Source organism: Furipterus horrens, unplaced genomic scaffold, assembly GCF_987537825.1.
Source record: "Furipterus horrens unplaced genomic scaffold, mFurHor1.1.pri manual_scaffold_5, whole genome shotgun sequence".
In the NCBI taxonomy this organism is placed as follows: Eukaryota; Metazoa; Chordata; class Mammalia; order Chiroptera; family Furipteridae; genus Furipterus; species Furipterus horrens.
In genome coordinates, this window is record NW_028327175.1 from 200241839 (window position 1) to 200269730 (window position 27892).

Sequence of the window (27892 nt, forward strand, 5' to 3'; positions counted from 1 at the left end):
CCCTCCCGCGCGAGCTCCACCCAGGTCGCAAGCAGCGCGGTCGGTGGCGCCTATTTCCCGCCATTGTGCGAAGTGGAGGCTGGGGAGCCGTACGCGCAGCCTTCCCCTCGCCCGCACCTCCCGGGCTGCCGCGGCCGCTGCCGCAGTTCCCGGAGGCTGGGCGGCCGGCGCCACGAGTCTCGCCCTGCGTGGGAGGGCGCGGGCGCGGCGCGGCCGAGCCCCCGAGGAGGAGCCGTGGTGCGGGACGCCGGGCGGCGAGATGCCGTGTGGGGAGGATTGGCTCAACCACCCGCTCGGGATCGTGCAGGGCTTCTTCGGTGAGCGGCGGCGCCGGGGGCGGGCCGGGCGGGCCGCCGAGTTCGCGGAGCCGGGGCGCCGGGCCCCGCGCGGGGCTCTCCCGGGGGCTCCCGCGGCCCAGATGGCCCGCCGGGGCCTGCGCCGGCCGCGCGGGGACACCCCCTTCCCGGGCCGGGCCGCAGGTGCCTCCCACCTGCCGGATTCGCGACCCGCGAGCGGCCAAGGTTACGCCGCGAGGAGCGGGCGGCCGGCCGTGATTGACGGCTGCGCCCCCTGCCTGGCTCCGCCGGGGGCCGGCGCCCCGCGCGCGCGGGGACTCCGGAGCGGTCCTCGAGCCCCGGGGCGGGCCCGCGGAGACGGGCGCGGGGAAGGCGCTCCGCCTGGGGAGCCTGCAGGGTATTTCAAAACTTCCGGTGCGCCGGGGAGCGGCGGCCGGCTCGGGGCAGAAGTTGGCTGCGCCGCCCTTGCCCGCGTCCGCCGCCCGGGCCGAGGCTCGGGGCAGCAGCCGGATTGCCCTGCGAGGGCGCCCGCGCAGCCCGGCGCGGTGAACTCCGCGGACGGGCTCCTGCCTGGAAGGGGCTTGCGAGGCTGCAGGCCGGCTCCGTCAGTTTCCGCGGCGGCTGTTGCCGTTGGTGCGACTTCTCTGCGGGGGCCCGGGAAGCGGGGTGCGTTTGTGTGCGGTTAGCGGGGCGTCCCGACGGCCCCGCAGCTGTCGGAGCGGAGGCAGGCGCGGTCGGCCGGGAGCCTCTGGGTTTGCCCCGGCGTGCCCGGCCCGCCGGCGAGCAGCTTGGAGCTGGGGGGTGGCCTCGGCCCGTGGAGGGCGTCGTCGATCGCTAGTGGGGACGCCCACTGAGCGGCTGTCGAGGCCCCAGGAGCCCAGACTGACGGCGTGAGGTGTGCGTGCTCTTCCTTGGAGGGAGGACTCGGCAACTCTTGAGTCCTTTTCCCTGTAATGTGAGCGAGTGCAGTTACGGGAGTTCCCAGGCTGAAACGACAGGAGCCGATTAGGCTTCCCCGTGGCAGCCGGTGAACACGGACAGCCCGATAAAGAAAAGATGAAAAACTGTGCGAGTGTGTTTAAATTCATTTTATTTTTATTGCTTGATTTTAGAGCGGTGCATTGATTTGTTCCCCGTGTTGATGCGGTCATTAGTTTCTCCTGTGTGCGCTGACCGGGGATTGAACCTGCAGCCTCAGTGTATCGGGACGACGCTCCAAGCCCCTGAGCTACCTAGCTGGGGCCTGTATATATATACGTTTTTTTTTTAACCAGCCAAAATAAAAACCATTATATACCCACCAAAAGTGCTTTGAGGAAGAGACAAATATCTGACCACTAAATCCTAGTAACTGATATTTATAATGAATACTGGAACCGTAACTGATGTCCCCATGATACGTTGTGAAGATTAAATTGCACACTTGCTTTACCAGGGTGCAGATACATAGATACTTTGTAGGGAAAAAAGTCCTTCAAAAGTATAAACTTTTGGTGCTTAAAGAGTGAAGTTCCAGTTACTGATCTTGAGAAATTTTTATTTGTGAGAAAACCCCATACCCTAGGTGTGCTGGATAAATGAGAAGACTTTGCATTTGATAGAGATTTGAATGTATTTGTGTCAGGTTTTGTCTTCCAAGTGGATGACCCTAAGGGGCACATTTCATCCGGGTACAGAAAGGTTATAATTTGGATGTAAAATACTGGCTTTACAGTAGTTTGAAAATTTTGTGACTTGCCCTGCCTGGCTGGCGTGGCTCAGTGGATTGAGCGCCAGCCTGGGAACTGAAAGGTCACTGGTGGGATTCCTGGTCAGGGCACCTGCCTGGGTTGTGGGCCAGGTCCCCGGTTGGGGCACGAATGAGAGGCAATCGATCAATGTTTTTCTTGTACGTGGATATTTCTCTCCTTGTCTTCCTCCCTCCCTTTCCCTTTCTCTCTAAAAAACAAACCTTAAAAAAAAGAAAAGAGCCCAGGCTGGTGTGACTCAGTGGATTGAGCGTGGCTGCAAACCGAAAGGTCACCAGTTCGATTCCCAGTCTGGGCACATGCCTGGGTTGCTGGCCAGGTCCCCAGTTGGGGGCATGTGAGAGGCAACCACCCATGTTTATGGATGTTTCTCTTCCTCGCTCCCTCCCTTCCTCTCTTTAAAAATGAATAAATAAAATGTTTTTAAAAAAGAAAAGAAAATGTGAATTGTTGATGTCGTTTCCCCTGCCCCAAGAATGTCTTGTTCCCATGTAGGTTGTGCCTTACAGAGAAGAAACTAATATTGTCTTGTAGTCACGGTTTTTTATAGAAGCTGTTCTGAAGTGTAGTATATACATTTTTGCTATATTTTCCTGTCACTGTGAATATATTGAATACCTTTGTAATAGCAGCTCTGTGGGTATGTTTGTGTGAGAAGTATGTCAGGTGTTAAACTTCTAGACTCTTTAGTTGAGTAGGAAATTGTTTTAAATCCCCCCCCCAATACCAAAGTAACGCACGACTGTTGTGGGTTATGAGGCCTTTCTTGGTCCCATCCCATCTAGCGCTCAGACCCCATCACATTGAACTCTCTTTCATTTCTCCGACTTTGAATCTTGCCTCCAGGCATTCTGCATCGCACGTTTCCTTTGCCTGGTGCCCCCTTCCCATCCCACTTCCGCTTCCCTGGCTGACTCCCACTCTTCCTTTGGGAACCTAAGTTAAGTACCCCTGCTCCATGTCGCTCCAGGATCCTGTGTCCGGAAATTAGCACGTAAAACACGTTGTCGAAATTACTTGTCTCTTGGGTTCCTTACCTGGATTTTGACTCTGAGAATTCTTGGCCTGTAGCTGCCTTACTCACAGGCATATCCTCATTGCCCATAATACTCCTGTGCTTCGAAAGCGCTTGGTAACATTTGTTGACTGGGAGCAGTGGGAAAGACTAGTTAACCAAATCATAAATGGTATGAGTTGGGATGGTTTTGTGACCACAAATCTCAAACTTAGGACGGTTCTGGCAGACCCTGTAGTGATTCAAAGAATTTGTGATCATGTCCCATATGAGTTATTTTCACTACAGATCCTAATTCTTCTTGGCTCAGATAAGAAACTTGGGAATTCTGTAAATGGCCACTCCTAACGATGAGTCATAATTGATCTTTGTGTGCTGATCTGTACTTTGAATTTGTATCTGCCATGTTGCAGTTGTTAATATACTGGGTTGGCCAAGTATCTCAGTTAGTTTTTTCCCTGTGATGGCTCCAGTAGTGCTTAGTTGTCTTAAATAAAACCATTTTGTTAGATTGTACTGTGACAGCTGTCATATCAGTGTGCATTTAAAAAAAACTTATCAACATTGGTGAAGTTTTATATGGCCATTTTAATATTGAAGATGGAAGGAAATACACATTTTCAGTGTATTATGCTTTGCTATTTCAAGAAAGGTAAAAATGCACCTGAAATGCGCAAGATCTGTGCAGCGTATGGAGAAGGTGCTGTGACTGACTGAACGTGACCAAAGTGGTTTGCTGAGTTTCTTGGTACTGTTGTCACTTTGGCCAAATGATTCTCTGCTGTGGGGCTGTGTTATGCATTGGAAGACATTTAGCAGCCCCCTGGCCTCTACCCACTGGAAACCAATAGTGGGAGACAGCTGACAATACTCAAAATTTCCAAATCAGTCGTTATCGGTGAAAATGGAAAATGTGTCCTTTATTCTACAGAAAAGACTAACCTGACTTTTTGTCCCACCCAATAGAGTTTTTTTCTATAAGCCTTCATAAAGTGCCTTAATATTTCATGTATATAAAATATTTTATATGCAGGACATTGAGGTTGAAGGCTTAAGATTTAGGAATACTTTCATTCAGCAGATCTCTATTGCACTCCATTGCATAATGCTAATGAGTCAGTCCCCCAGTGATGGTTCATTTAGTGACCCATATTAAACTGCTTTCCTTAAGCAAAGGCAGAAATCCTAAATTAAAAAAAAAGAAAATGGTTCTGTACATTTATTTTATTTTATTTTTTTATTATTATTATTTTTTTTATCGCTGTGTGGTTGCCTCTAACTCATGCCCCCAACTGGGGACCTGGCATGCAACCTAGTAATGTGCCCTGACTGGGAATCAAACCAGCGACACTTGGCTCGCAGGCCGATGCTCAATCCACTGAGCCACAGCAGCCAGGGCTTGTACATTTCTTTTTTTTAAATAATTTTTTCTTTAAAAGAAATGTTCTTTTCTTGAATTAATTAAAAACTTGAATTAATAACCACTGTAAATTACAGAAGTAGGAATATTTATCAACTCTGATTCTTTTACTGTTTTCTGTTTAGATTGTTGGTTGGGTCAAGATCATTATTTTTGGTTATATTTAAGGTACTTTGGTTGTATCCAACAGAACTAGAACTAGAGTATCTCATGCACAAAGACTGGTGTGTGGAGGCGAGCAGGAAGTATTTCCTAGTACTTTAAAGAATTTAAAGCAGTAAGAAAATTGACTACCCCTGGCGGGTGGGGCTCAGTGGACTGAGTGCTGGCCTGTGAACCAAAAAGTCGCCAGTTCCATTCCCAGTCAGGGCACAGGCCTGGGTTGCGGGCCAGGTGCATGAGAGGCAACTACACATTGATGTTTCTTTCCCTCTCTCTAAAAATAAATAAAATCTTAATGAAGGAAAAAAGTAAACTGACTAAAAGTCAGCATTTTTTATTGTCACCGTGATCCTAAACAGACAACTCGCCCCCTTCTGTCAGTGCCCGCCTTAGATTTCTCCTACCATCTCGTCCGTGGTAGGCCATGAAAAAAAAGGAATTTGTTCTGAGGCCGTAGAGTCCAAAGGCAGGAGGGTCGGTGGCTTGGAATCTCGAGAGGCTACTGAGCGGATCAGGAACTGGAAAGCTAGCAGGAGTCAGAGCAGCTTTCTCTCCGCTCCGCACAGCTCCCACGCTCATTTGCCCCTGGTTTCCACCCAACCAGTTAGCACCTTCTGTTTCGTCCCCGATTCCAGGGCTGGAGAATCTGATTGGCCCTGCGTGGAGTCCCAGTGCCCTCCTGCCCTTGTGCGTGACGGTCCTGACTAGTGACTGAGGCCCACGCCTCAGCGGGGGCGGGGCACGTTCTCAGAGAAGGAGAGATTGGCAGCCGGGGCAAAAGGTGTAGTGTGTACATATAAGTTTTTCACTCATTAAGTAACTTGCACGTGGTCGCAGCAGACCTGACGGTATTAGACGAAGAGTGGAAGGCTGCTGTACGTAAGTAACGAAAAGGCGCCCGGCGCTGCCGATACGCGCTGCGACACAGATAAACGCCGAAGACGTGCCAAGAGGCCAGATGCAGAAGATTTACGCCCGTGTTTTTCCTAAGACTTTTGCAGTTTTAGCTCTTGCACTTGAGTCTTTGGTCCATTTTGGATTACTTTCTGTACCTGGGACGGGGTAGGGGTCCATACTCGTTCTTCTGCACAGGACATCCAGTTGTCTCGGCACCGTTTGCTTTGGGGTTTATTTTTTACACTTACCAGTTTGTTACAAAAGTACCATTTCTTGAAATTATATTTTGCTGATTATGTTATTCCAGTTGCCCTGATTTTCCCCCTTTGCACCCCCCCACCCAGCGACCCCCACTCCCTCAGGAACTGCCCCCACCATTGTTCACGCCCGTGGGTCATGTGTATAGTTCTTTGGTAAAAGTGTCATGAAGTATCCAGATAACCAGCGAGATGAAGAAGCACATAGGGCGGGGTCTGGAAGGGCCCCTTTTGTCCATTCAGGACACCGGGGCATGCTCCCCACTAGTGCTCACCTACTCAGAAGTTCCCGGCAGCACCCTGAGGCTCTTCCTGCCCCACTGAATGGTTTTGACACCTCTGCCCCCCACCCCCCAAAAATCAGTAGATTAAAAAAAGTATTGTGATTCCTGAAGTCCCAATTCCATGCCATCGGTGTGTATGCTTAGCCTTCTGCTGGTACCATGTTGCCTTGATGACTGGGGCTTTGTGTTAAGTTTTGAAATGAGGAAGGATGAGTCCAACTTCGTACCTTTTCAGGGTAGTTCTGGCCCTTCGGAGTCCCTTGCGTTTCCATGTGAATTTAGAATTTGTCCATTTCAGCAAAAAAGACAGCATTCTGATACAGATTGCATTGAATCTGTAGTGTTTTTATCAAGTTCTTTTCATAATAGAGACTAGTGAAGGTTACAGACCCTAGAGCCAGACTACTTCTTAACTCCAGGGCCCTCCCCGGGCACCTGGCGCCCTGGGCCGGACACTTGTAACCCTCCTGCTTCAGACTTGTGTTATTTTCCGCAGTGGTCGTGAATCGGAGCTACACGCAGTTACTTATTTCAGAATCAACCCAGACCTCGCTGTCTTTATCACCGCCCCCAACCCCACCCCCGGTTCAGAGTTTTTTGTCATTTGAGTTCTGCTGTGTCACTGTGCTTCCATATTGGTGTGGGTATCACACTTCAGATTTGAGTAATTTTGTTTTAATTGTAGTTAATTCTTAGAATTAAGAATAACCTCCCAAGTACCTGCTGGACAAAAATGCGCAATTCTTTACTCAGTAATATTTATCACGACTTAATAGTATGAGTTTTGGTCTTTTGGTTATGGTTCAAAATAATGATATTTTATGTAAAGCATTATCTGGTAACTTCTAAGAGAATTCTAATAAAATGGAAACCTGCAGAAGACACGGGCATTTATCAAATCGTACCACTGATGTTACTGACGCATTTTCTGGATTAGTTTTAAAGCAGATAACAGTTTAAGAAGAACGCATTTCGCTGTTAAAGCTACTATTGAAATTCAGTAAACTATTTCATATAGGAGCTAAAATTTTCCAGCATTTCGCTCTTTTAAACATTAAATGCAAAGCTCCCACGTTGTCTCATAAAATACAGAACCGATGTAACTCAAGCTGTTTCTCCACCTTTGCGACCACTGTGGCGGTGTTGGCTGCACACGTGTAGTGGACATTTAGGGCTCGGGGGTACCCCAGGGGTTGGGGAACCCTAGCTGTGCCCAAGCCAGTTTCCAGCGTCTGGACCACTGAGAGCTTTTCTGTCCCAGCGGACGCGCGTAGCCGAGTCTGTGTTGGGACCCAGCGGCGTCACTGAGGATGATCCTCTGGGATAGCTCAGGCGCAGAACGCGATGCTTGTTAAAGAGGAAGCAGTAAAAATGTGCCGAGTTGCCTTCCATACGCGTTAAAGCTCAGAAGTAACGACAGGGAGTTGTTCAGGATTGAGAGCAACCAAAGACTTTCCAAGGAAGAGCGTCTTGCCACTGACATGGTTTAGAATTGCAGATACATGGTGTTACCTTGGCTTTATTATTTTTAAATTCTCTGCAGGAAATGCACCCCTTACTGCTAGCAGCTAGGGCAGACCATTCCTACCACCTCGTTAGTGGGCCGCGGCTTGGCCCCTCCTTCTAACTTCTGAGTATAAACATATCAACTTAATTAATCTTTTTTGAATTAAAATTTTATTATCTGTGAAATGGGTATAGGAGACGTCATAGGCCTGTCGTAAGGATTAAATGAGATGCTGCATTTGAAGTACTTAGACTAGTGCCCGGCAGAGCCTTGAGAGTTCATTAAACATTTGCTATGTTACTTTGTTATAACTTACAACCAGTATTCTAAAAAATATACGTATGTACACACATATATATATTTAACCCCCGTTTGAGCCTCTGTCCCTGTTCCCCTGCCCTGACTTTGAAGACCTTACTGTTTCGGAGCTGTTTTAGGTTGACAGCAAAGACGAGCAGAAGGTACGAAGGTCTCCCACATAACCGCGCCCCCTGCCCCCCGACAGGAACAGCCTCCCCCAGTATGAGCACCCCCCCACCAGAGCGGTACATTTGTCGCGGTCGATGAACCTACATTGACACATCATTATCACCCCAAGTTCGTAGTTTACATTAGGGTCCATTCTGGGTGGTGTCCATTCTGAGGCTCTGGACGAATGTCCACAACTCGTATCCAGCCCCGGCGGGTGTGGGTCAGGGGACTGAGCGCCGGCCTGCGAACCAGAGGGCCCAGTGTGATTCCCAGTCGGGTCCCAGGCCTGGGCTGCGGGCTTGGTCCCCTCTCAGGGCACATAAGAGAAAGCAGCCAGCTGCTGTTTCTTCTCCTTCTCCCTCCCCTCTCTCTAAAAATAAATAAAATCTTTAAGAACTAAAAAGAATGATGTCACACGGACACATTTTAAAAGAGAAAAACTCACAGCACGCCGGCGGGACGCCGCGGGTCCGAGTGTGCATTGGCGTGTCCCTGTCCCGCTCGCCTTCCGGGGCCCAGCTCAGTGCCACCTCCATCGGAGGCCTCTCGGAGACGCCTGACCTGCGTCCGTTTTCCTTTGCCTTTGGCTGTTTTTCCAGCCAGCGCCAAACTTGAACTTACCGTTGCTTTAAGTTCTTTCCACTCTAAGTGTCCTTTGAGAGCCTGGCAGAGCGTGCGGCACACGGAGGCTCCGTAGATAACGGACGGCCGTCGGTGTGTGCGTGATCTTTAGTTTGTTTGAACTGTCGCAGGCGGCCCTTTAACTGCGCAGCAGTGTCAGATGCTGGGCAGCCGGCCTTCACTAAGGATGTTGGTTTCGTGTCCATTTAGTTACTTAGAAGTCGCTTACCGCTTCCCACTCTGACGACGCTTCACCACGTGTTACGTGGCTTGTGCACGCCCAGCTGTGTTAGCGTGGCGCTCAGGGCCACATGCATATGTCTTTCCTTTAAACACCCATTTGGACTAGAAGCAGAAATACCTACCTTTTTTTAAAAAAATCCCACTCAGTGATCACGCATTGACACTCATCTAGTGCGGCAGTGGTTCTCCGAAGTTTATGAATCACTAGGTGTGGGATGGGCTGGAAATATGCATTTTTAATTACTCGGACTGCTAATGCTAGGGGCCAGGGAACCATGCGTTAAAGACCAGCAGATTTAACACTCGTTGCAATCAGAACCAACCCCCCCCCACACACCCCTTTTTTAGAACCGGCCTTTAAGTAGGCCTTTAAGTAAAAGCGGCTGGAAGCCCGCCCTGCCCGGGGGGTGGTAGTAGCAGGACTTTAAATCCAAACGGAGGTAGGACTGGCCAGCCTGCGGCTTGGTGGCTCTGGTGCCGATAAGAGGTGTTCCTCATTCTGTCACTTACTCTCTGGCCGTAGCCAGTTCTCCTCCTTTCTCAGGCCGTGGTGTTCTCACCTGTAACGTGACGTTACAAACACCCTCCTCATCGTTTTGCGGTCGCCAGTGCATGTGTCACCCGTGGGTGCTAAATCTGTGCAGACCCCTTGCCTGGTCTTGAAGCGCCCCTCCCCCGCCGCCCCCCGACGCCTTAGTTGTAACGACACAGCGGACGAGCAGGAGCACTTTGCCCGGGTTCTCACATTGAACGTCGCATGAGGGGAGGACGGACGCCTCGGCCCTGGATGACACGCTACAGGAACACGGCGGTGCGTGCGCCAGCGATCTGGCCGATAACACGAGTCTGCAGTTCGCCCGAGGGAGGCCGCAGGCACACCCCAGGCGAGGAGCGTCTCTTTCTTTTGGGGCCCATAGATATGCTGAGCACGAATGTCAGAAAAGACGAAGACCGAGGCACCGGTCCGCAGGAAACGTACGTGGTGGCTGAGAGCAACACGAGGTGGCGGGCAGGGCCCTGGCGGACGGGGGAGCGCGGCGAGCACAAGTTGGGACGTGGACGGTGCAGCGGGTTAAATCGGGAGACCGTAGTACTTTTTAGCACCCCGAGGTTGGGAACGGTGCTGTGGCCGTGTGAGGTAACCTGCAGTCAGGAAACACATCGCAGTGCTTAGAGTGCAAAGTATATGACAGACGGCCCCGCAAAGCACGTGCGACAGAGAGCAAGTCCTAAAGCGCGTGGGGCGGGGACACAGGTGCTCTTCGCACTGGGCCTGCGGCTTCTTGGAAAAGCTATTCCGAAGGAAAGTTTTAAAGAAAAAGCACCTCTGCTCTTCATCTCAGGGTCGTGGTGAAGGTAAAGGCGCCCACGGGGCAGGGTTCTCAAAGAGCGGGGTGCTGTGCAGGGGTGGGGGGGGCCTCCTGCCGTTCCGCGGGGGCCGCCGCGGGCGGGCGCTCGTTGCCGTGTGGGTGTGCGCGGCCTCAGGGACTTGTCGCCCGCCTGGAGGTGGTCTGGTGCCGTGTGCTGTGGCTTTACCTTTGAAAAGGCTGTTTGTCTTTCAGCCCAAAATGGAGTTAATTCGGACTGGGAGAAGAAGGTGATCGAGTATTTTAAGGAAAAGCTGAAGGAAAATAATGCTCCTAAATGGGTGAGTGTATCATTGCCCTTCGTGGGGGAGCGGGGTAGGCTGCCTTCCCACCCCTTCAGCGGGTAGTGATCCACGTGTAATTTTAAAACATAGACGTTAATGTATACTGCCTTCTGCCTTCAGTGCTCTAAGTGATATGCACTAAAAGATTTTGGTCTCTTTTGCGATTTAAGCTTAAGTTCAAGCACTTAAATGTCTGTGCGTTGATGCCTCTAGGTGGCAGTAACTGACTGTGTCACTGTCTAAGAACAAATCGGTGTCTGAGAGCTTCGATTATTACTCATTTAAAAAGAATTGGCATGTTCTCGTTCCGAAAGAAGAGCTCAGCACAGCCGGCGGCTTTCCGCTGCCGGGAAAGTGCTCAGAAGGAGAAGCATTTTGTTTCCATTGCAGCCTACGGTCGTTGCACAGCCTCGGAGGAGCTCGGAGGGACGTGGGTCCCGCAGTTAGTTATGTTGACCCCTGGCAGCATCGGCTCCCGGCGGGGCTGAGTTCCGTGCCTGTGTGCTGCGGGTCGGGTCTGGGTCTGAAGTCTGTGCGTGTGCGTGAGCCTGAGGTTTTATAGACAGAACACCTACTGACGTGTTCGTTTTCCTTCCAGGTCCCGTCACTGAATGAGGTTCCTCTTCATTATCTGAAACCGAACAGTTTTGTGAAGTTCCGCTGCATGATTCAGGACATGTTCGACCCTGAGTATTACATGGGAGTCTATGAAACGGTTAACCGGAACACAAGAGCACGTGTATGTGTAGCTTTTTGCCGTGGAACTTTCTGTTTATAAATCAGGGGTATCAGTTTTGTTCTTGGGTTATGGTAGTTTTGAATTAAATGTATCGCTATAATACTGTTCTCCTTTGTTTGGGTTATAGGTTCTTCATTTTGGAAAATACAGAGATATAGCCGAGTGTGGGGTATGTATCCTGAAGAGCTAGAAAATGTTTTTAATGAGAATTTTGTCTTAAGCAGAGAATTTATTACTTTCTTCTGATTGATCTAACATTTATCTTGCGTATAAATAAGTTCTAAGAAGTCACGTGAAATTTTTTGCCTTAATTTTCTTTCTGTTATGTTTTTGGCTTCTAAAAATCTCTTAGAAGGTAGACTATTATAAATGACAACATAATTTATTTCTTTTCCCGAGATCTATGTACTTGGTTAAAAAAAATTACACATTATGGTAAATTCTTTAAAAATGAAAGTGGAAGATTAACTTGGGGCTTGACACTTGTTTAATTAAATTTGATCAAGATCTGCCCACTTTTCCAGGGAAGAAAAAAGTTTTAATAAAGTTAAGCTTTTTTGATAAAAGGAAGCCATAGATGCTCTCGTGCGCATCAACATGGGAGAAGGAAGAAGGCAGAATACGGTGTATCTGCATTTTTAAAAACTGCTAGTATTCTTCTAAACAGTGATAATTTGGGTTTAGTAGCTGCCTGTTAATTCAGTTAACTCTTGATGTGAAATATTTACTATGGCTTTCTAAATAACATGAAAATGTGGTTAATTAAAAAAAATTTTTTCTTAACAAAATTTAAAAAACAATATTTTGTGTGTGTCACAGCCTCAGCAAGAAGTGGATTTAAACTCCCCACGAACTGCCACTTTGGAGAGACAGACTTTCTATTGCGTCCCAGTGCCCGGAGAGTCTGTGTGGGTAAAAGAAATATCCTTTATCTGAACCTTCTTATGTGTTAAATGGCTCCTGATTATCTTCTTAATTGAAAAGACCATAATTTAGATTTTAAGTTCTTACAAACTTAGTGTTTTTACTCCAGTGAAGCTAGCTGGGGGGGAAAATTAGACCTGTGAAGCAATCACTGTTCATCACTGAGAAATTACAGGATTACGGTACATTCTGGTAGTGCAGTCCTGTCGCAAAGATTAAGGCAGACTTAAAGAAAGCACTGTGATGAGTAAGTAAGAAGAGTTTTTTATTACAACTAGCTCTGATTTTCTCAAGGGAGAGCAATATGTTGGTTCTTTTGAGAGGGGTTGTGGGAACATCGTCCCCGTTTAATTTTCTAATTTAATTTTTCAGTCGGCAGCACTTTTAGGCGTGGTTTATAGATGCCGAAACGCGTGGGGTTTGAGGCACGCTTCGGCGGCTCACACCCCAGTCACAGTGAAGGGCTCGTGCCAGAGCAGTCCCTTCACCTTTCCCTGGTCGCCGCGCCCCTCCCCCGCCGCCGCCGTCCTGGGTTTCCACCCGAGCTTTGTTTCACTTGCTTTTGAAGGTCAATGGAATCATAGAGGACGGAGCCTTGTGTCTGACGTCGTGTGCTCAGCATAACGCGTCTGCGCTTCGCCCTGTGCGTGTCTGTCTGTCGTCCGTTCCTTTTGTTGCTGATGGTGTGTGTTTATATGGATTGTCTCCACTGGGGAGCATTTGGGTGGTTTCCCATTCAGGGCCTGGCATTTTCTTCGTAAGAATATTTTCAATTCATCTTTTAAAAAAGTTGTTTGTGTCACTTAGGATAAGTTGTATTTTTCTAGGAATTGTTTAAAATCCTTCAATCGTACTTGTTGAATGTCTGTGAAGAACAGAGGGCTCTTCATATATATATTTTTTAATGCCCAGAGGATGTCTAGCAGTGATCTCTTTTATTTCCGATGGTATAACTGACTTTTCTCCTTCATTCTTTTTTTATTTTTATCCTCACCCAAGGATATGCTTATTGATTGTACAGGGAGGGGAAGGGGGGGAGAGGGGGGGAGAGAAGCGGTGATCAGTTGCCTCTTGTACGAGGCCCAGCGGGGGGACTGAACTGGCAACCCAGGTCTGTGCCCTGATTGGGAGTCGAACCCAGGGCCTTTCAGCTTACAGGATGACATTCCAACCAACCGAGCGACACTGGCCAGGGCTCTTTTATTCTTGATCAGTGTTACTCGTCGTTTGTCAGAGAATTAGCTTTTCATTTTAATTTTTGTTTTCTGTTTCATTGATTTCTACCCTTGCTAGTTTGGTTTTAGTTCTTTTCTCCAGCTTCTCTAAGTGGATTCTCAGATCATTAATTTCAAGTCTTCCTCCTTTTCTAACATTAGCTTTTACGGCTATAAATTTCTCTCTAATCACTGCTTTAGTTGCAGTCCGCAAGTTTTATTTCTTTTCACTCATTTATTTCAAGATATTTTCTGATTTCCCTTGTGATTTCTTTGATCCTTGATCTTAACACTTTGTGTCGACCCGTCCCCTCCCGTTCTTTGTGCTATTGTTGCAGTACAGTCACTTGTCCTTACAAGAGAGCCCACGATATATTATATGGTTGATTTGAACAATCGGTGGTCTTTTACATAAATTAAGAAATGAGAAAAATACATATATTTTGTGTACGTATTTACTATTTCCGGCTCTCTCTGTCTCGTGTTTTTTATCTGGAATCTGGTGATGAATTGTCTTAGCTTTGGTTTAACTAAAAAATCTCTTTAGTTTACCTTTACTTTTGAAGGATATTTTCATTGGCTATAGAATTCTTGATTGGTAGGTATTTTCCCTCTTCAGCACTTAAATGGTATTATTTATTCCATTGTCTTATGGAATATGTTCCATTGTCTTTTGATGAAAGGTTAGCCCTCATGTTATCATTGTTGCCCTGTGTGGGCATGGATTTTCCTCTCGCTGCCTCTCGGTGCTTTTCAGCAGCTGACTGTGATGTTCCCAGGTGTGGATTTCATGTTTTTATCTTGTTGGGGTTTTTGGAGCTTTTGGATCTGTGGGTTGACATTATCTCAGATTTCAGTCTTTATTTCTTCAGCTATTTTTATGTCACAGTTTCTTATCATTGTCTTGTTTTCTGGGACCCGTCACATGATCATTCCACTACTTGTTATTGTCCTCCTGGTGACCGAGACTGTTCCTTTTTGGTTTTTTGTTTTCTCATTTCAGGTATTTTATTTTTCAGTTGTAGATTTTTCATTTAGTTCTCTTTCATTTCTGTGCTAAGATGCCTCATGAATGACTCATCTGTCTTCTTTTAAAATGGTAAATTTTATCATTGCTTTTTAATGTCTTTGCTAATTCCAATATCTGGGTCATCTCTGGGTTTGTTTTCTATTGACTGTTCTTAGTCCTAGTTATAGGTCATCTTTTCCTGCTTCTTCCTATGTAATTAATATTATGTTATTATATGCTGATACAGTATTGGAAGTACTATATGCTGGTACAATATTGTAAGTATTGTAGCAAACATTGTAACTTCCGTTTGGTCTTCATTTCAGGAATGATGCATTTTCTCCTACTGGGCAGGTGACTCAAATGGGTCACTGTAACCTTCTCAAGGCTTGGTTTGGGGTTTGGTCAGCTGGGTTTGGAGGAGCCCTGTCTGGGACACAGTTCTCACCCATGCGATGCGCTGTTTCTGGGTCTCACCTAAGGGCCGGGGATGCTCAGCAGGGCCGAGTCCTCCGCGTTGCACGACTTCCAGAACCTCACTGAGCACCTGGCCGGCCGGCCACTGCTCTCTGCGAGGCCTCAAGGAATCTTGTCTTAAGTTGCCACAGCTTTGTGTTCTGCCAGAGACCCAGATGGGACCTGCGCGGATTTCTGGGTCTTCTTCTGTCTTCTGCGGGAGCTCCTTCCCCTCTAGTGCCGTCATCGAATTCTGGTTGCTTCTGTTGACCTGGGCAGTGCCCTGTGGTTCCTCTACCCCGCAGGGGTCGGGCCTTCACTTCTCCTTGGTTGCAGGTTAGAAAACGCCCCCAAGCGCGCTGGGGATGAAGTGGGGTTCACCCGGGAAATGCTCCACATTCGAGGACCGTAACCTCATGCTCCCTGTTGTCCAGGGACCGGAAGGCATTGCTCCCCGTCTTCTGTCCACCCTATAGCTCTTTACAGCAGGGCGGGGGCAGAGGTTGAGCTGTTGGCCTCTCGTGACCCAATCTGGGAGTCCAGCCTTCTTGTAAAAACGCATTTTTATCTTAGGCAAGCTGACGATCGAGCCGTGATTTGTTGGTCGTATGTTAACATAGCAGCCTGCCCCTTAGCTCGTGGCGGTCTTTCCTTAACCCCCCGTCGCACGCCTATGTGAACGCCAACCAGGCGCGGGTCAGCCCCTCCACGTCATACACCCCCAGCCGTCACAAGAGGAGCTACGAGGACGACGAGGACATGGACCTGCAGCCTCACAAGCAGAAGGAGCAGCATGCGGGCGCCAGGCGGACAGGTGAGCTGCTTTCGGCCTCGCTCTGCGCGCGCGCTAGGTGTGCCGTCGGAACGCGCTGTCGCGGGGTGTTGCTCGGATGTGGGAGCTGGTGGCGATGCGACAGCCTTGCTCTCACGGTGATCAGCCTCACAGGCAGTTTCAAGAGGGTTGGCCGTTCTCCGGTCGGCCTCCGCATTTAGGCGTCATGTGGTGAGAAGGGGCTGCTCCGCTGTCTGCTTTTAAGGGTCTCCAGTGCGTGGCTGGAAGGGGCCTTTCTCTTTAGGTCCATTTTTTAAAAATTTACTGATTGATTGTAGAGAGAGGGGAGAAGAAAACAGAAACGTTGATTTGTTGTTCCACTTACAGATGCAATCATTGGTCATTCCTTGTATGGGCCCTGACCGGGATCGAACCCACACCCTTGGCCTACGGGGGCCATGCTCTGACCGACTGGGCTACCCGGCTCAGGCAGAGGGCTTTGCTAGGATGCGTTATTGCCTTTCAAAGCGTGTGAGCCCAGAGGCATTTAGAGCAAACTCGAAAGGCCTCTCGGGAAGGCTCTTCATCTCCAGAAGGCCTTGGAAGTGGCCGAGTACAGTGCTCTCCTTCGAATGCAGGGTGTGCTGGCGGCCTTCACTGGTGCGGCGAGCCGAAGCGGCTGGAGACGGAAGCCTCCGCAGGGCAGCAGCTGAGCTCCCCGAACCTCTCCTCGCCCTTCGACCTGAACTTCCCGCTGCCCGGCGAGAAGGGCCCCGCGTGCCTTGTGAAGGTAAGCCGCGCGCCGCCCTGACACTGACATGGGCGCCGCGTGTGTCCCGGAGACGAGAACGGAAAACTCAGCGTGTGTGCGTGAGTTTCCTGTGGCTGCTCTCACACGTCACCACAGCCTCAGTGGCTGAAAGGACAAAAGCACATCCCCTCCTAGGCTTCAGGTCGCACGCGGTCTGACGGGGATCTCCCTGGGGGGACTCCAAGGTGTCAGTGGGGCTGCATGTCTTCCAAAGGCCCCAGGGGAGGGGGTTGGTGCTTGTCTTGCCTTTTCCTGCCTCTGGAAGCACCCACTGTGCTCGGCTTGTGGCCCCTTCCTCCGGCTGCATAGCAGCGACAGTGCGTCTCTGACCGCTGTCCTCAGTCGCTTCTCCCTCCAGAGATAGAAAAGCTCCGGCTCTGAGGGCCAGTGTGATCGGGGGACGTCCACCCAAACAATCCAGGACCATTTCCTTACCTCTGGGGCCCTCGTTTTTGCTGGTCACTGTCACTTCTGCTCATAAAGGAGCATACTCTTAGATTCCAGGGGTCAAGATGTGGACATCTGGGGACGTCCGTGTTCCTGCGCCCTCCCTGTATTATTTCTAAGTTTCCGATACCTGCTCTACCTTCCCCACTCCTCCTTCTACCAAAGCCGTTTCTCGTTTGTATTTAAAATGCAAGAAAAAATATTACTAGCTCTCTTATCTTGCTATCCTCCTTTTTTAATTATGGTAGGTGAACAAGTAATAAAGTTTCAGAAATGACCATTCACAGTTTCCGCTTTGATCTGCTGTGGCTTTAACTTAAGAGATACTTCATGTAACGCGAAGACCAGAATTCCATTATTTTTCCTGCCACACTTACACTGCGTGTCACTTGATACAAGGAGGCTTTATTAAAGACCATCATGACAGACAGCTTTGAAAGTTTGTTTTTACAGTGAAAAACCTCACGGCCAGTCTACAGTTTTGTGTTATCCTCTTAATGTTGCATAGCTTGTGAATAAGTCCAACGTGAACAGTCCTGGGTTTCCCCATCCCTTAGTGTGTCTAATAGGTTTTGAGGTAGTGCCTGTTCTGGTTTGAGTTGACTGTCGGCACTTGGGGAAAGCCTGGTCCTGGGAGCCGTGTGCCGGACGTCGGGCTGGAGTCAGGGCTCCTGCGTCCCAGCTGTTAACTTGCTCCCCAGCAGCATGACTTCAGCGGGCACTTCACCTCTCTTGGTCTCGATTTATGAAATAAAGGAGCTGTGTTAAGGCCCACTTCCTGATCTGAAATTCTGCGGTATTATTGTCATTCGTTTGCTTCAAAACTGACGTCGTGTGCTTTCTGGGTGTTCCTTAGTCCTGACAGCGTGTTGGCCCGTGGTCTCTTGTTAGGTGTATGAAGACTGGGACTGCTTCAAAGTGAACGACGTCCTCGAGCTGTACGGCATCCTCTCCGTGGACCCTGTGCTCAGCGTGCTGAACCATGAGGAAAGGTGAGTCTCCTGGCTCTTTCTTTGGTAACTGTTAGGAGGACAGAGATGCGTGGATTTTCCGCACACTGGAAAGCAGACACCTGAGGGCTTCTGTGGAAAAGACCCAGGATTCTGAGACATTCTGTAATGTCGGCTGTCCCCGCTGATGGCTCAGGAGTCTCTGTGTTTTGAAATAACCTAACAAATAGACACACCGCCTCCCCGTGAGCGCGGTGACAGCACGCTGCATAAAATCGTGACTCTTCTGGAAGAAGGGAGTAAGGACGTGATAGCGTCCCGTGACCCAGCCGGCCTGCATCTGGGAGGTGGCCCGGGAGGAGCTGTGTTCTGGTTTTTAAGGAGCCGTCCGGGTAGAACTGTTCCCGGCTCGGGTTTTCACTTCTTTCAGAGACGCACACTCTTCGCGTCACTACGGCTGGCGCGTCTGTGACCTGGAGTCCTGTCCCTCCCCGCAGGGACGCCTGTCTTCTCCTGGACCCGATGGAGCGCGCAGACGCAGCCGAGGAGCACAGAGTGCGCAGCCCCCCCGCGTCCTTGGTGCCCAGAATCCACGTGGTTCTGGCCCAGAAGCTGCAGCACACCAACCCCCTGCTGCCGGCCTGCCTCGGCCGCGAGGAGAGCAAGCCCTGTGAGTGTGCGCGGGCCGGCCTCGCGGCCGGGGTCGTGGCGGGGCCCGGGGTGTCAGGAGCCGCCCGGCAGCGTCGTCACTGTTCCTCTGCCCGTCGCCCTCCAGTTAATTCTCCTTCGTAAGGTTGGGGCCTCCTGTTGGCTGGCCTCGGCCAGTCGCGACTGGTCGTGCCCTGCCTCACGGGCCCGCTTGTCCCCCAGTGACCTTTCTGACCTGAGACGCGTGAGAGGGACGGGGGTTCATCCTGGTCTCCCCTTCCTTCTCCAGTCGTCTCAAGCTTCATGTCGGAGTTGTCCCCAGTGAGAGCAGAGCTCCTCGGCTTCCTCACGCACGCCCTGCTGGGGGACAGCTTGGCCGCCGAGTACCTTATACTGCACCTCATCTCCACCGTGTGAGTGCCGCCTTCCCGCCGGGGCCGGGGGGTCGGGCCATGGGGCCGGGGCTCCCCGTCACGTGGTCCTTCGTTCGGGCAGCGGGGGTCGGACCACACCCCCTCCGAGCTTCACAGTGGGCGTTTTGGTGTCTCTAAACGGAGGCGCCACCATGGGGTAAAGGACCAGGGGTAAGACGGGCCGGGCGCCCCTTTGCCTGCTGCGCTCCCTGCTCACACCCCCGGGCGCTCGGTCTCCCCGGCAGCGGGGCCCGCCGGGCGGCGTGGCCGCTCCTGCTTCCGCGGCGCTGCAGGTCCGTGTGTTCCGCTTGCAAAGGAACGGGGCGCCTCCAGTGGGTTCCCGGGGCGCAGGGAGGAAAGGAGAGACCGTCCGTGGTCTCACCGCCCAGGGGTCACCGCAGTCAGCACGTCTAGGTCACGCTCCTGGCGCTTTCGCTGACACTGCACGCTCCTGTGTGGGTCTGTTACTCTGAGCGCAGGGGCATGGCGTGCTCTTATCGTTTACTGTGTACTTAATAGCCACCCTAAGTCTTGATGAGCTTTTTTTTAACTCCTGGCTCACATTTATTGGTTAATATTATTCACCGGTTAGTAAGGAAAATCGTTCTGCGTTTCTTTTTTCCTCTGTGTGTTCGGTTTTGTGAGCTCATTGGACACCGCTGTCAGGCTGTGTTCAGACACAGCGTTGATTACTTCTTGATGAACTTTTCAGTGGCTGCGCAGTGTTTTATTATAGACACCTGTACTATTTCTCTAAAGGTTAGATTTCCCCAGTGTTTTTCTGTCCTACACTACACTGTAGTGCTGATCGCAGTAATCTGTTTTAGTGGCACTGTTGATTTTCCCATGTTTGTTTTCTAATGGAAGTCACCTGAGTATCTTATTGGTTGCTACCTTTTTCCCCCCTAGATATACAAGAAGAGACATTCTTCCACTAGGAAAATTTACAGTGAACTTGAGTGGCTGCCCACGGAACAGCACCTTCACAGAACACTTATATCGGATTATTCAGCACCTTGTTCCAGCAGTAAGATCAATATAAATATGTATTATAAGCTGAGCACACTTTTAAAGTCCATCTAAGTGTTTTTCAGTCAACCCAAATATTTAACTTTGAGATTTAATAGATGTCTTTACGGGGAAACAGAGCCTGCCAAACTCCGTAATTTAAAATGTACACACCCCTGAACCGTGCACTTCTGCCGCCTTAGCAGAAATTTCTGTAAATGTAACAACGAACCCAATTACAGTTATTCTCACAAAACGGTACGCTCAGCTGGTGCCGGTTCGCGTGTGTGCATCGGAGCAGCTGCCTCTTCAGGGCCTTACGTAGCTTCCACGCAGAGGAGCGGCGTGCTCATGCGGAGCTCGGAGCCCTCTGGGGCTTGGACGGGTTCTGCTTCCTTGGGGGGCGGTGCGCCTGTGTCTGTGATGTGCCCCCTCCCATCTTCATTGACTTTGAAAATGTCCCTTGTCTCTCTGTCAGCACATCTCAGCAACCCCAGTTCCCGCAGCACTGCTGTGTAGGCTAGAGCGGGGAGTGCACAGCGGGGGCATCGGGGGTGGCGGGCTCCGGGCAGGGGTCAAGGACACGGGGGCTGCACAGATATTGTGCTGTGAAGGCTGGCCGGGGGTGGGGGGGTGGGGGGAGTGGGGGAGGGGGTGGGGAGCGCGCTCTGAGGCCAGGGCGCCTAGCCACGGCTCTGCGCTCTGCTCCTCGGGTCTCCTTGGGACAGTGTGCTCAGGGATCTGCAGTGGCCTGTGGTGAGTGGATAGGATTTAGATCCAGGGAGCGCAGGGGACAGTGAAGCGTTTCTCTCCCCATCGTGGTGAGCAGATAAACGTTTTAGTTTCTGTTCTGTTACCCAGTGGTGAGTTAAAGAAGTTAAGCTTCTGGGTGTTTGTTTCTCGTCCACTGGGAAGGTAACAGTTACTCTTAAATACTGAATAGACAGTTGAGACTAAAGCAGCTCATGTCAGTGAAATTCTGATTTAGGAAATAGATAGGGTTTTTGCTTAAAAGAGCTCAAGAAGCCGTGAGCCTACTCTCCTAGGAAGCGAGATCTTCCCATACGAAACACAGCATTTAGTCCCAAGGGAAGGTTTTCCTGGAACAGGAAGCGTGGTCCCTTGCTCACTAAGGACGTCCCTTTGCAGTCCTTCCGCCTGCAGATGACCGTGGAGAACATGAACCGTCTGAAGCTCACCCCCCACAAGGACTACGCGGCCAACCGCCTGGTCAGCGGGCTCCTGCAGCTGCCCAGCAACACGTCGCTCGTCATCGACGAGACACTCCTGGAGCAGGGCCAACTCGACGCCCCAGGTGCGCACGCGGCTGCCAGGCCCCCCCCCCCCCCCCCCTTCCTGAGCTGCTGCCCGAGCCGGGTCTGCTGACGGCCCCCACGGGGTACCTGTGAGCGAGGACAGATGCGCGCCTCAGACACACTGGAGGCGAGGGCGTGCGTGCGGCTTCAGTTAAAGCGCGGTGTGCTGCAGATTGTGGGCATCGGCGCTCTGTCACAGTCTCGTCACACTGGTGCGGGGACAGGAGAAGGAAGTGGGCCATAGCTTTTCTAAGTCTGGAAAGGGACAAGGTTTTGCCTTTAGTCATATCTTACCTCAAAAGAAGGCGCAGAAAAGATCTAGTAAAACACTTTTTTACCACTCTGTGTGAAAAATTTAAAAAAATTTTTTTCCCAAAGACTGAAAAACAAAGCAGATTCGATGGGCTGAACTAATCCCAGTTGAGGGAACATTATACAATTATAAGGAAGCAGGCAGCGTCATCTGTGCTCAAATGAGAGGACACCACGCTGGTGGCACGTTCAGGAGGAAAAGGCCCAATTAAACAGTGGCCCGGGGCCACACCTGGCGAAAAATGAGTAGCATCTCAGTGGAATTCGGTAACCTTGTCTCCGTGGATGAATAGTTTGGGCTTTACCATGTTGTTTTAGTCCTCTTAAACACACCCCGTAGAGAGTAAGCATGCTTAATTGGGAACCTGGGTTTTGCCCAATTGCATACTGATACTACTCTAGATTTGGGGCGGGGCGGGGGCTCTTTGCCCCACAAATACATCTGTCTGGCTTGACAAATGCTGTGCGGGGCGCCCATTGCTGAACGAACACTTAGCGTGGTGAATTGGACAGTGTCTCACACACGGTTTTAAAGAAGCAGAAACCTCATGTCTTATCCTCAGTGTCAGCAGATCTGACTTGTTCAGGTGATTACGACGGGACGACTGAAAAGTCCTCCTCTTGCTTTCCTAGGTGTCCATAACGTGACGGCCCTGAACAACCTAATCACCTGGCAGAAGGTGGACTATGACTTCAGTTACCACCAGATGGAATTCCCCTGCAACATCAATGTTCTGATCACGTCGGAGGGCAGGTCGCTGCTGCCGGTGCGATGAGTCCTTTCTAAGTGGAGGGAGGTTATATGGGAAAGATACCTGTACTTTTGGTTTTTTCTCTTGGCTACTGCTTATTAGCAAGTGAAACTGGTTTCATAACTCCAGCTGCTGATCATTAATAAGGGAACGGATTAACGCCCACGTCTGGGCACAGGAGGTGGAAGTTGCCTGTAATTGCTTCACATCCGGACCTTTGTCCTTGCTGCCTCTGTTCCGTTTTCTGCCAGTCTTACGTGAGAGCCATTTTAGAGACCCTTTCAAAGTGCTCCTAAACGCCCTGATAATTATCTTTATGCTTTATGGGGAAATGATCGCTGCAATCACCAGGAGGGCTGGCAATTCCTTTTTTTTTAAAGATTTTATCATTTATATTTAGAAGGGAAGGGAGGGAGAAAGAGGAGAGAATCATCAGTGTGTGGTTGCCTCTCGCACGCCCCCAAATGGGGACCTGGCCCGCAACCCAGGCCTGTGCCCTGACAGGGGATCAACCGGCGACCTTCCGGTTCCCAGGCCGGCGCTCAGCCCACTGAGCGCCACCCGCCGCGCTGACAGAGCTTGTAATGATGAGAAGTAGGCTCAGTTGTTTAACGGGCACCGAGTGTCTGTGCGGCAGGGCTCCCCTGTCCTTCATGAGAACACTGGGGATGAGCATGAAAGGGCCGTTTGGTAAGTTTTCTGTGGGGAGTGTGATGAGATAAGAGAATGCATATTTCACTGTTAAGGAAACACCTAAAGCACTTTAAATCTTTTAAAAAACCTAATTAGTTTTAGCGAGGGGGGAAGGGAGAGAGGGAGAGAAACGGCATCGTGTGCGCACCCCCAGTCGGGGACCCGGCCCGCAGCCCAGGCCTGTGCCCTGACCGGGAGTCGAGCCGGCGACCCTTCGTCTGCAGCCCAGCACGCGGTCACTGAGCCACGCCAGCCAGGGCTGAACATCCGAGTGAGCCGCTGTGTCGAGGCTGGCTCCCCTTTTGTGTGTTTGCTGATACTGTGGAGACAACCCAAGTAACCAAGAAAAGGCTGTTTCCTAATTATAGCTGAGGCGCAGGCATAGCGCACGTAAACTAATGTGAAACAGTGACCGCCCCCGACAGTCAATAGTCCGATTAGTCCCGTCCGCCTGCAGCTGACTGACGGGGACGCCGGCAAACACCGGCCGCTTCCTCTTCTCAGGCAGACTGCCAGGTCCACCTGCAGCCCCAGCTCATCCCGCCCAACATGGAGGAGCACGTGAGCAGCCTGCTGTCGGCCGTGCTGCCCTCCGTGCTGGACAAGTTCCGCGTGTACCTGACGCTCCTGCGGTTCCTGGACTACAGCATCTCCGACGAGATCACCAAGGTACGCGGGGCGGACAGAGCGTTTCCTGGGGCTCAGCGAAGTGTTTAACCAACTTACATTCATGGCAGTTGCCGAGAAGGTGATTTTGCCATTCATTTTCTTTGTCTTAGGACTTTTATTCCTCTGTTCCTCTTGTTTGAAATAGATTTTTGTATATATAGTTGTAATTTCTATGTCTTTTATAATTTTTTTTCTAAGTATTTGCCCTGGGGCTACAATTAACCATCTTAACTATAACCATCTATTTGGGGTTAATGTCAGTTTAATCACAATAGTATCCAAAGTCTTTGCCCCTTTACAGTTTCATTCCTCTTCCTTTCCTCTGTGCTTTCCTGTCATACAGATTACATCTTTATACATGCGTGTCCATCAGCGTTTGTAATTATTGCTTTATACAGCTGTCTTTCAATCAGAGGAAAAAAGTTACAAAGACAGACACTTACGCTGCTTTTTCCATTACGTGTGCAGTTCCCTCTACCGGCGACCTCCGTGCGGACCCGGTTACGTCGCAGTGTTCTTTGTTCCAGCCTGAAGGACTCTCTTCAGTGTTTCCTGTAGGGCAGATCGGCTTGTGACAAAGTTTCTTAAGGTTTTGCTTATTCAGAAATGTCTTAATTTCTCCTTCACTTTTGAAGACTAGTTTTTTGCTGGACCTAGAAGTCTTGATTTAAAAGGCTATATACCTTTGCCAAGACTGTCCTCCTAGTCCTCCTCACCCGTGTGGCTCAGTGGGTTGAGCATCATCCCGCAAACCGAAAGGTTGCCAGTTCGATTCCCAGTCAGGGCACATGCCTGGCTTGCAGACCAGGTCCCCTGTTGGGGTGTGTGAGAGGCAGCTGATCGCTATTTCTCTCCTCTTTCTCCCTCTCTCTAAAAATAAATCTTGTCTTAAAAATGTCCTCCAACCATCTTCTGGCCTCTATTGTTTTTGATGAGGGGATTTTTTTGTACACGAGTCTTTTGTCCTCTCAAGATTCTCTCTTTGGCTTTTGGTGGTTTAACTCTGATGTGTCTAGGCATGGATTGCTGTTGAGTTTTCCGACTTGGAATTGAACTTCTTGGATGTGCAGATTAATGCACATTTTGGGGGAGTTGTCAAGAAATTTGGTAAGTTTTGGCCATTGCTGCTTTAAAATTGTTTCCTCCCCTGTTCCTCTCCTTCCCTCTGCCACTCCCCTGCGTGTAGGTTGGCACGCCTGACTGAGCTTCTGTTTCCATTCCTCATCCGTCCCACAGACTGGATCATCTCAGGTGCCCTGACTGGAAGTTTGCTGACTTCCTTCTGGTGACTCAGACCTGTTGTTAGCATGCCTGGTGGATTTTTTAAAATTTCAGTTGTACTTTCAACTTTAGAATTTCTGTTTGTTTTTAAAATAATTTCTATCTATTGATATTCTCTATTGGGTGAAACATCATCCTCACGTAGTCTTTTAGTTACTTACAATGGCTTCCCGTAGTCCTCTGAATATACTTAGAATGGCTGATTGGAAGTCTGTCTCTAGTAAGTCAGTTTCTATTGACTTCTCGTTGTCCAGCGAATGGGTTATACATTCTTGTCTCTGTATGTCTCCTAATTTTTGTGTTGAAAACCAGACAATTTAAACAATATAATGTGGCAACTTTGTTGAGATTGTTCCCCCTCCCTAGGGTTTGCTGTTGTATGACTTTTCTGAAGTAACTATATTTTGTGTTCTTTGTTGGATGTGGCAGTGAAGTCTCCGCTCTGTTAGCTTCGTCATCAGTGACTGCATAGAAATGTAATTTCCTTAAATGCCTGGAGGCAGAACGTCTCCTGTCTAAGCCAAGGGGCCCTGTACCCCATTGGGGCAAGCCTTCACCCCCCAGCCGTGCAGTTTACAACCCTGCCCTCGTCCCTCACTTCCTGCCTGCGGAGTCTCACGGTTCTTCCACGGGGAGAGCGTAGGGCTCGCCACGAGCCTGTGCCTGCATGCAGCCTTCTGAGTTCCCGGCAGTTTATTTTTCTCTCTCTCTCTCTCTCTCTCTCACACACACACACACACACACGGACACCTCATTCCCTATTTTTCCTCTTAAGGCTTCCGGTTAGCCTGCTCTTTGCCCCAATATTATCTGGTTGGTGCCGCAGGCAGCCAAGGTAAGTGCTTCTGATGTGTTTTTTTTTTTTTTTTTTTTTTTTTTCATAAATGCCCTGGGGGAAGAGGCTGTGCACACTGGGCAAGCTCCAAGGCCGGTTAAATAGACAGCCTTGCAAATTGATTCTTTCAGGGAACCACCAGACAAGTCAAATAATAACTCTTGGCCGCACAGTCTTCTTTGATGGGTGCTAGGCTGTCCGATTTCAGGGCTGCTCGGGAGGTGGGGTGGGGGTGGGGAACAGGGCAAGTTTAAGTTCCTCCAGGCTCAGTGTTCTCACTGCCTTTCTTCAGTAAATGCTCTTCAGATTGCTGCCAGCATCTGGTTGATTTCTACAGTTTTGAAGAAGCTGATTCTGATCATTTTTACTAGTGGTCAAATCCCCTTTAGTGGTGGAGAGAGGGTTTTCAGCTCTTTGCTCTGACGTTTTTACTGATGTGGTTCTTCGGCCCTGCGTATTGCCGACACCTGTTCGCCTGGTCTTCTCAGATGAGTCCGTTTGACTTTGTTTGGCACACCCTCCCCAGTAGCGTTTACACACAGAAAGTCTGGTAACCCTCACACCCGTCGTCTCATTTGCCTGAGAAGCAGGGCTCACGTCCGCGCTTCACATCAGTCAAAGGACTTGGTTCTTTTCCTTTTCCGTCTTACATGCAAATGTCACTTCCTCTTAAGGACTGGTTTTAAAGTCCATTTACTCTTCTGATAAAGGCAGTTGAAGACGACTTTGTGGAAATGCGCAAGAACGACCCTCAGAGCATCACCGCTGATGATCTTCACCAGCTGCTCATTGTAGCTCGGTGAGTATTACCTGTCCACACGTGATCGATTCAGCCACGGCGCGAGTAAAGCGCCTGATTTACTTCGTAGTAACTGAGGTAGACTTCTAAAAATAGAAAGGATCTTCTTTTAAAAACACCTCATGAAGGGGTTCATCGAAGTGGGACTGTTTGGCCAGTGATCGCGTCGGGGTACCCCGGGCATGCTGCTTCCTCTCTAAGCTGAACGCGAGCGGGTCACCCCCCAGACGTGCCTTGGAAGGCTCCTCTGCAGAAGCCCGCTTTTGCTTTTGTGTCCCGGTGAGAGCTCTTGTCTCCTAAGCCAGCGTCCCTAGGTTTTAAAAACGAAGGAACAAGGCATTATCCTAGGTCCAGACTTAAATCGTTCCTCTCTGTCAACGCAGGTTTCTGTCTCTCAGTGCTGGTCAGACAACACTGTCACGGGAGCGGTGGCTGCGGGCCAAGCAGCTGGAGTCTTTGAGAAGAACGCGGCTCCAGCAGCTGAGGTACATGAACGGGAATGAGCTGTAACACCTGACACCCGTGAGAGTGTGACGGGCAAACTGTAGCCACATACTGTACAACTCAAATGCCATTTATACCACATTGTTTTGTAGATAATTTGTATCAAAAACCAATGACTTTTCCTGAAATCAAGCCTGGTGACATCTGAAGTTTATATCATATTCAGTAAGGGCTTTTACCTTGCTGATTTTATGGAGCTTTTGGAGTTTGTTTTATAATTATATAAATTAGTAACAATGTACAAAAATGTATTTGATATTAAAAGTTTAATATTGATAAGATGTTGTTAATTATACCATTTCCTTAGCTTCAGCTAAGTCACAGGCCAGACTCTGTTAACACGCTAGCATCAGCTTCGTTTGAAGAAAACTGTGTGGCAATTCCAAAGTCAGGAATTGTTTACTTAAAATTTTTACGTCTTTCCAGTTAACAGTGGATCTGAATGTTGTTTAGTGGTCAAATGTTTGGGAAACGATACTACAGAATTTCACGATTTTCAAAACATTTGACCACAAGCTTTTTTCTACTTAACAGTTGTTAACCTGCAGAACTTGTCTTTAATGTGGCCGTGGTTCCCATACTTTTGGAGTTCACGGACCAGTGATGTTTCCCAAAATTTTGAGATGGACGTGGTTGCCAATTTATTTTGCCAAGTTACCTGAAAGAAATCATTGTATTATCACCATTATTTTTTTCATAAGAGGAAAATCTCAAAATGAGATAGTCCTTTAAATGAAATAAATGTTAGCTTTTTGAAAAAATACTCCA

At 49.6% G+C, this 27892-nt stretch overlaps 1 protein-coding gene across 1 annotated transcript; it reads left to right on the plus strand.

Moving 5' to 3' along the window:
• On the plus strand, positions 1–27887 carry MCMBP (minichromosome maintenance complex binding protein). Its single transcript, XM_090278772.1, has 16 exons — positions 1–317; positions 10484–10569; positions 11171–11311; positions 11439–11480; positions 12131–12232; positions 15584–15728; positions 16325–16476; positions 17836–17936; positions 18392–18564; positions 18832–18955; positions 19865–19982; positions 21113–21278; positions 22225–22358; positions 23541–23705; positions 26532–26620; positions 27004–27887. Exons 1-16 carry the CDS (start codon positions 260–262, stop codon positions 27128–27130), a joined length of 1923 nt encoding a protein of 640 aa, XP_090134898.1. The 5' UTR covers positions 1–259; the 3' UTR covers positions 27131–27887.
• The last annotated feature ends 5 nt before the right edge of the window (positions 27888–27892 follow it).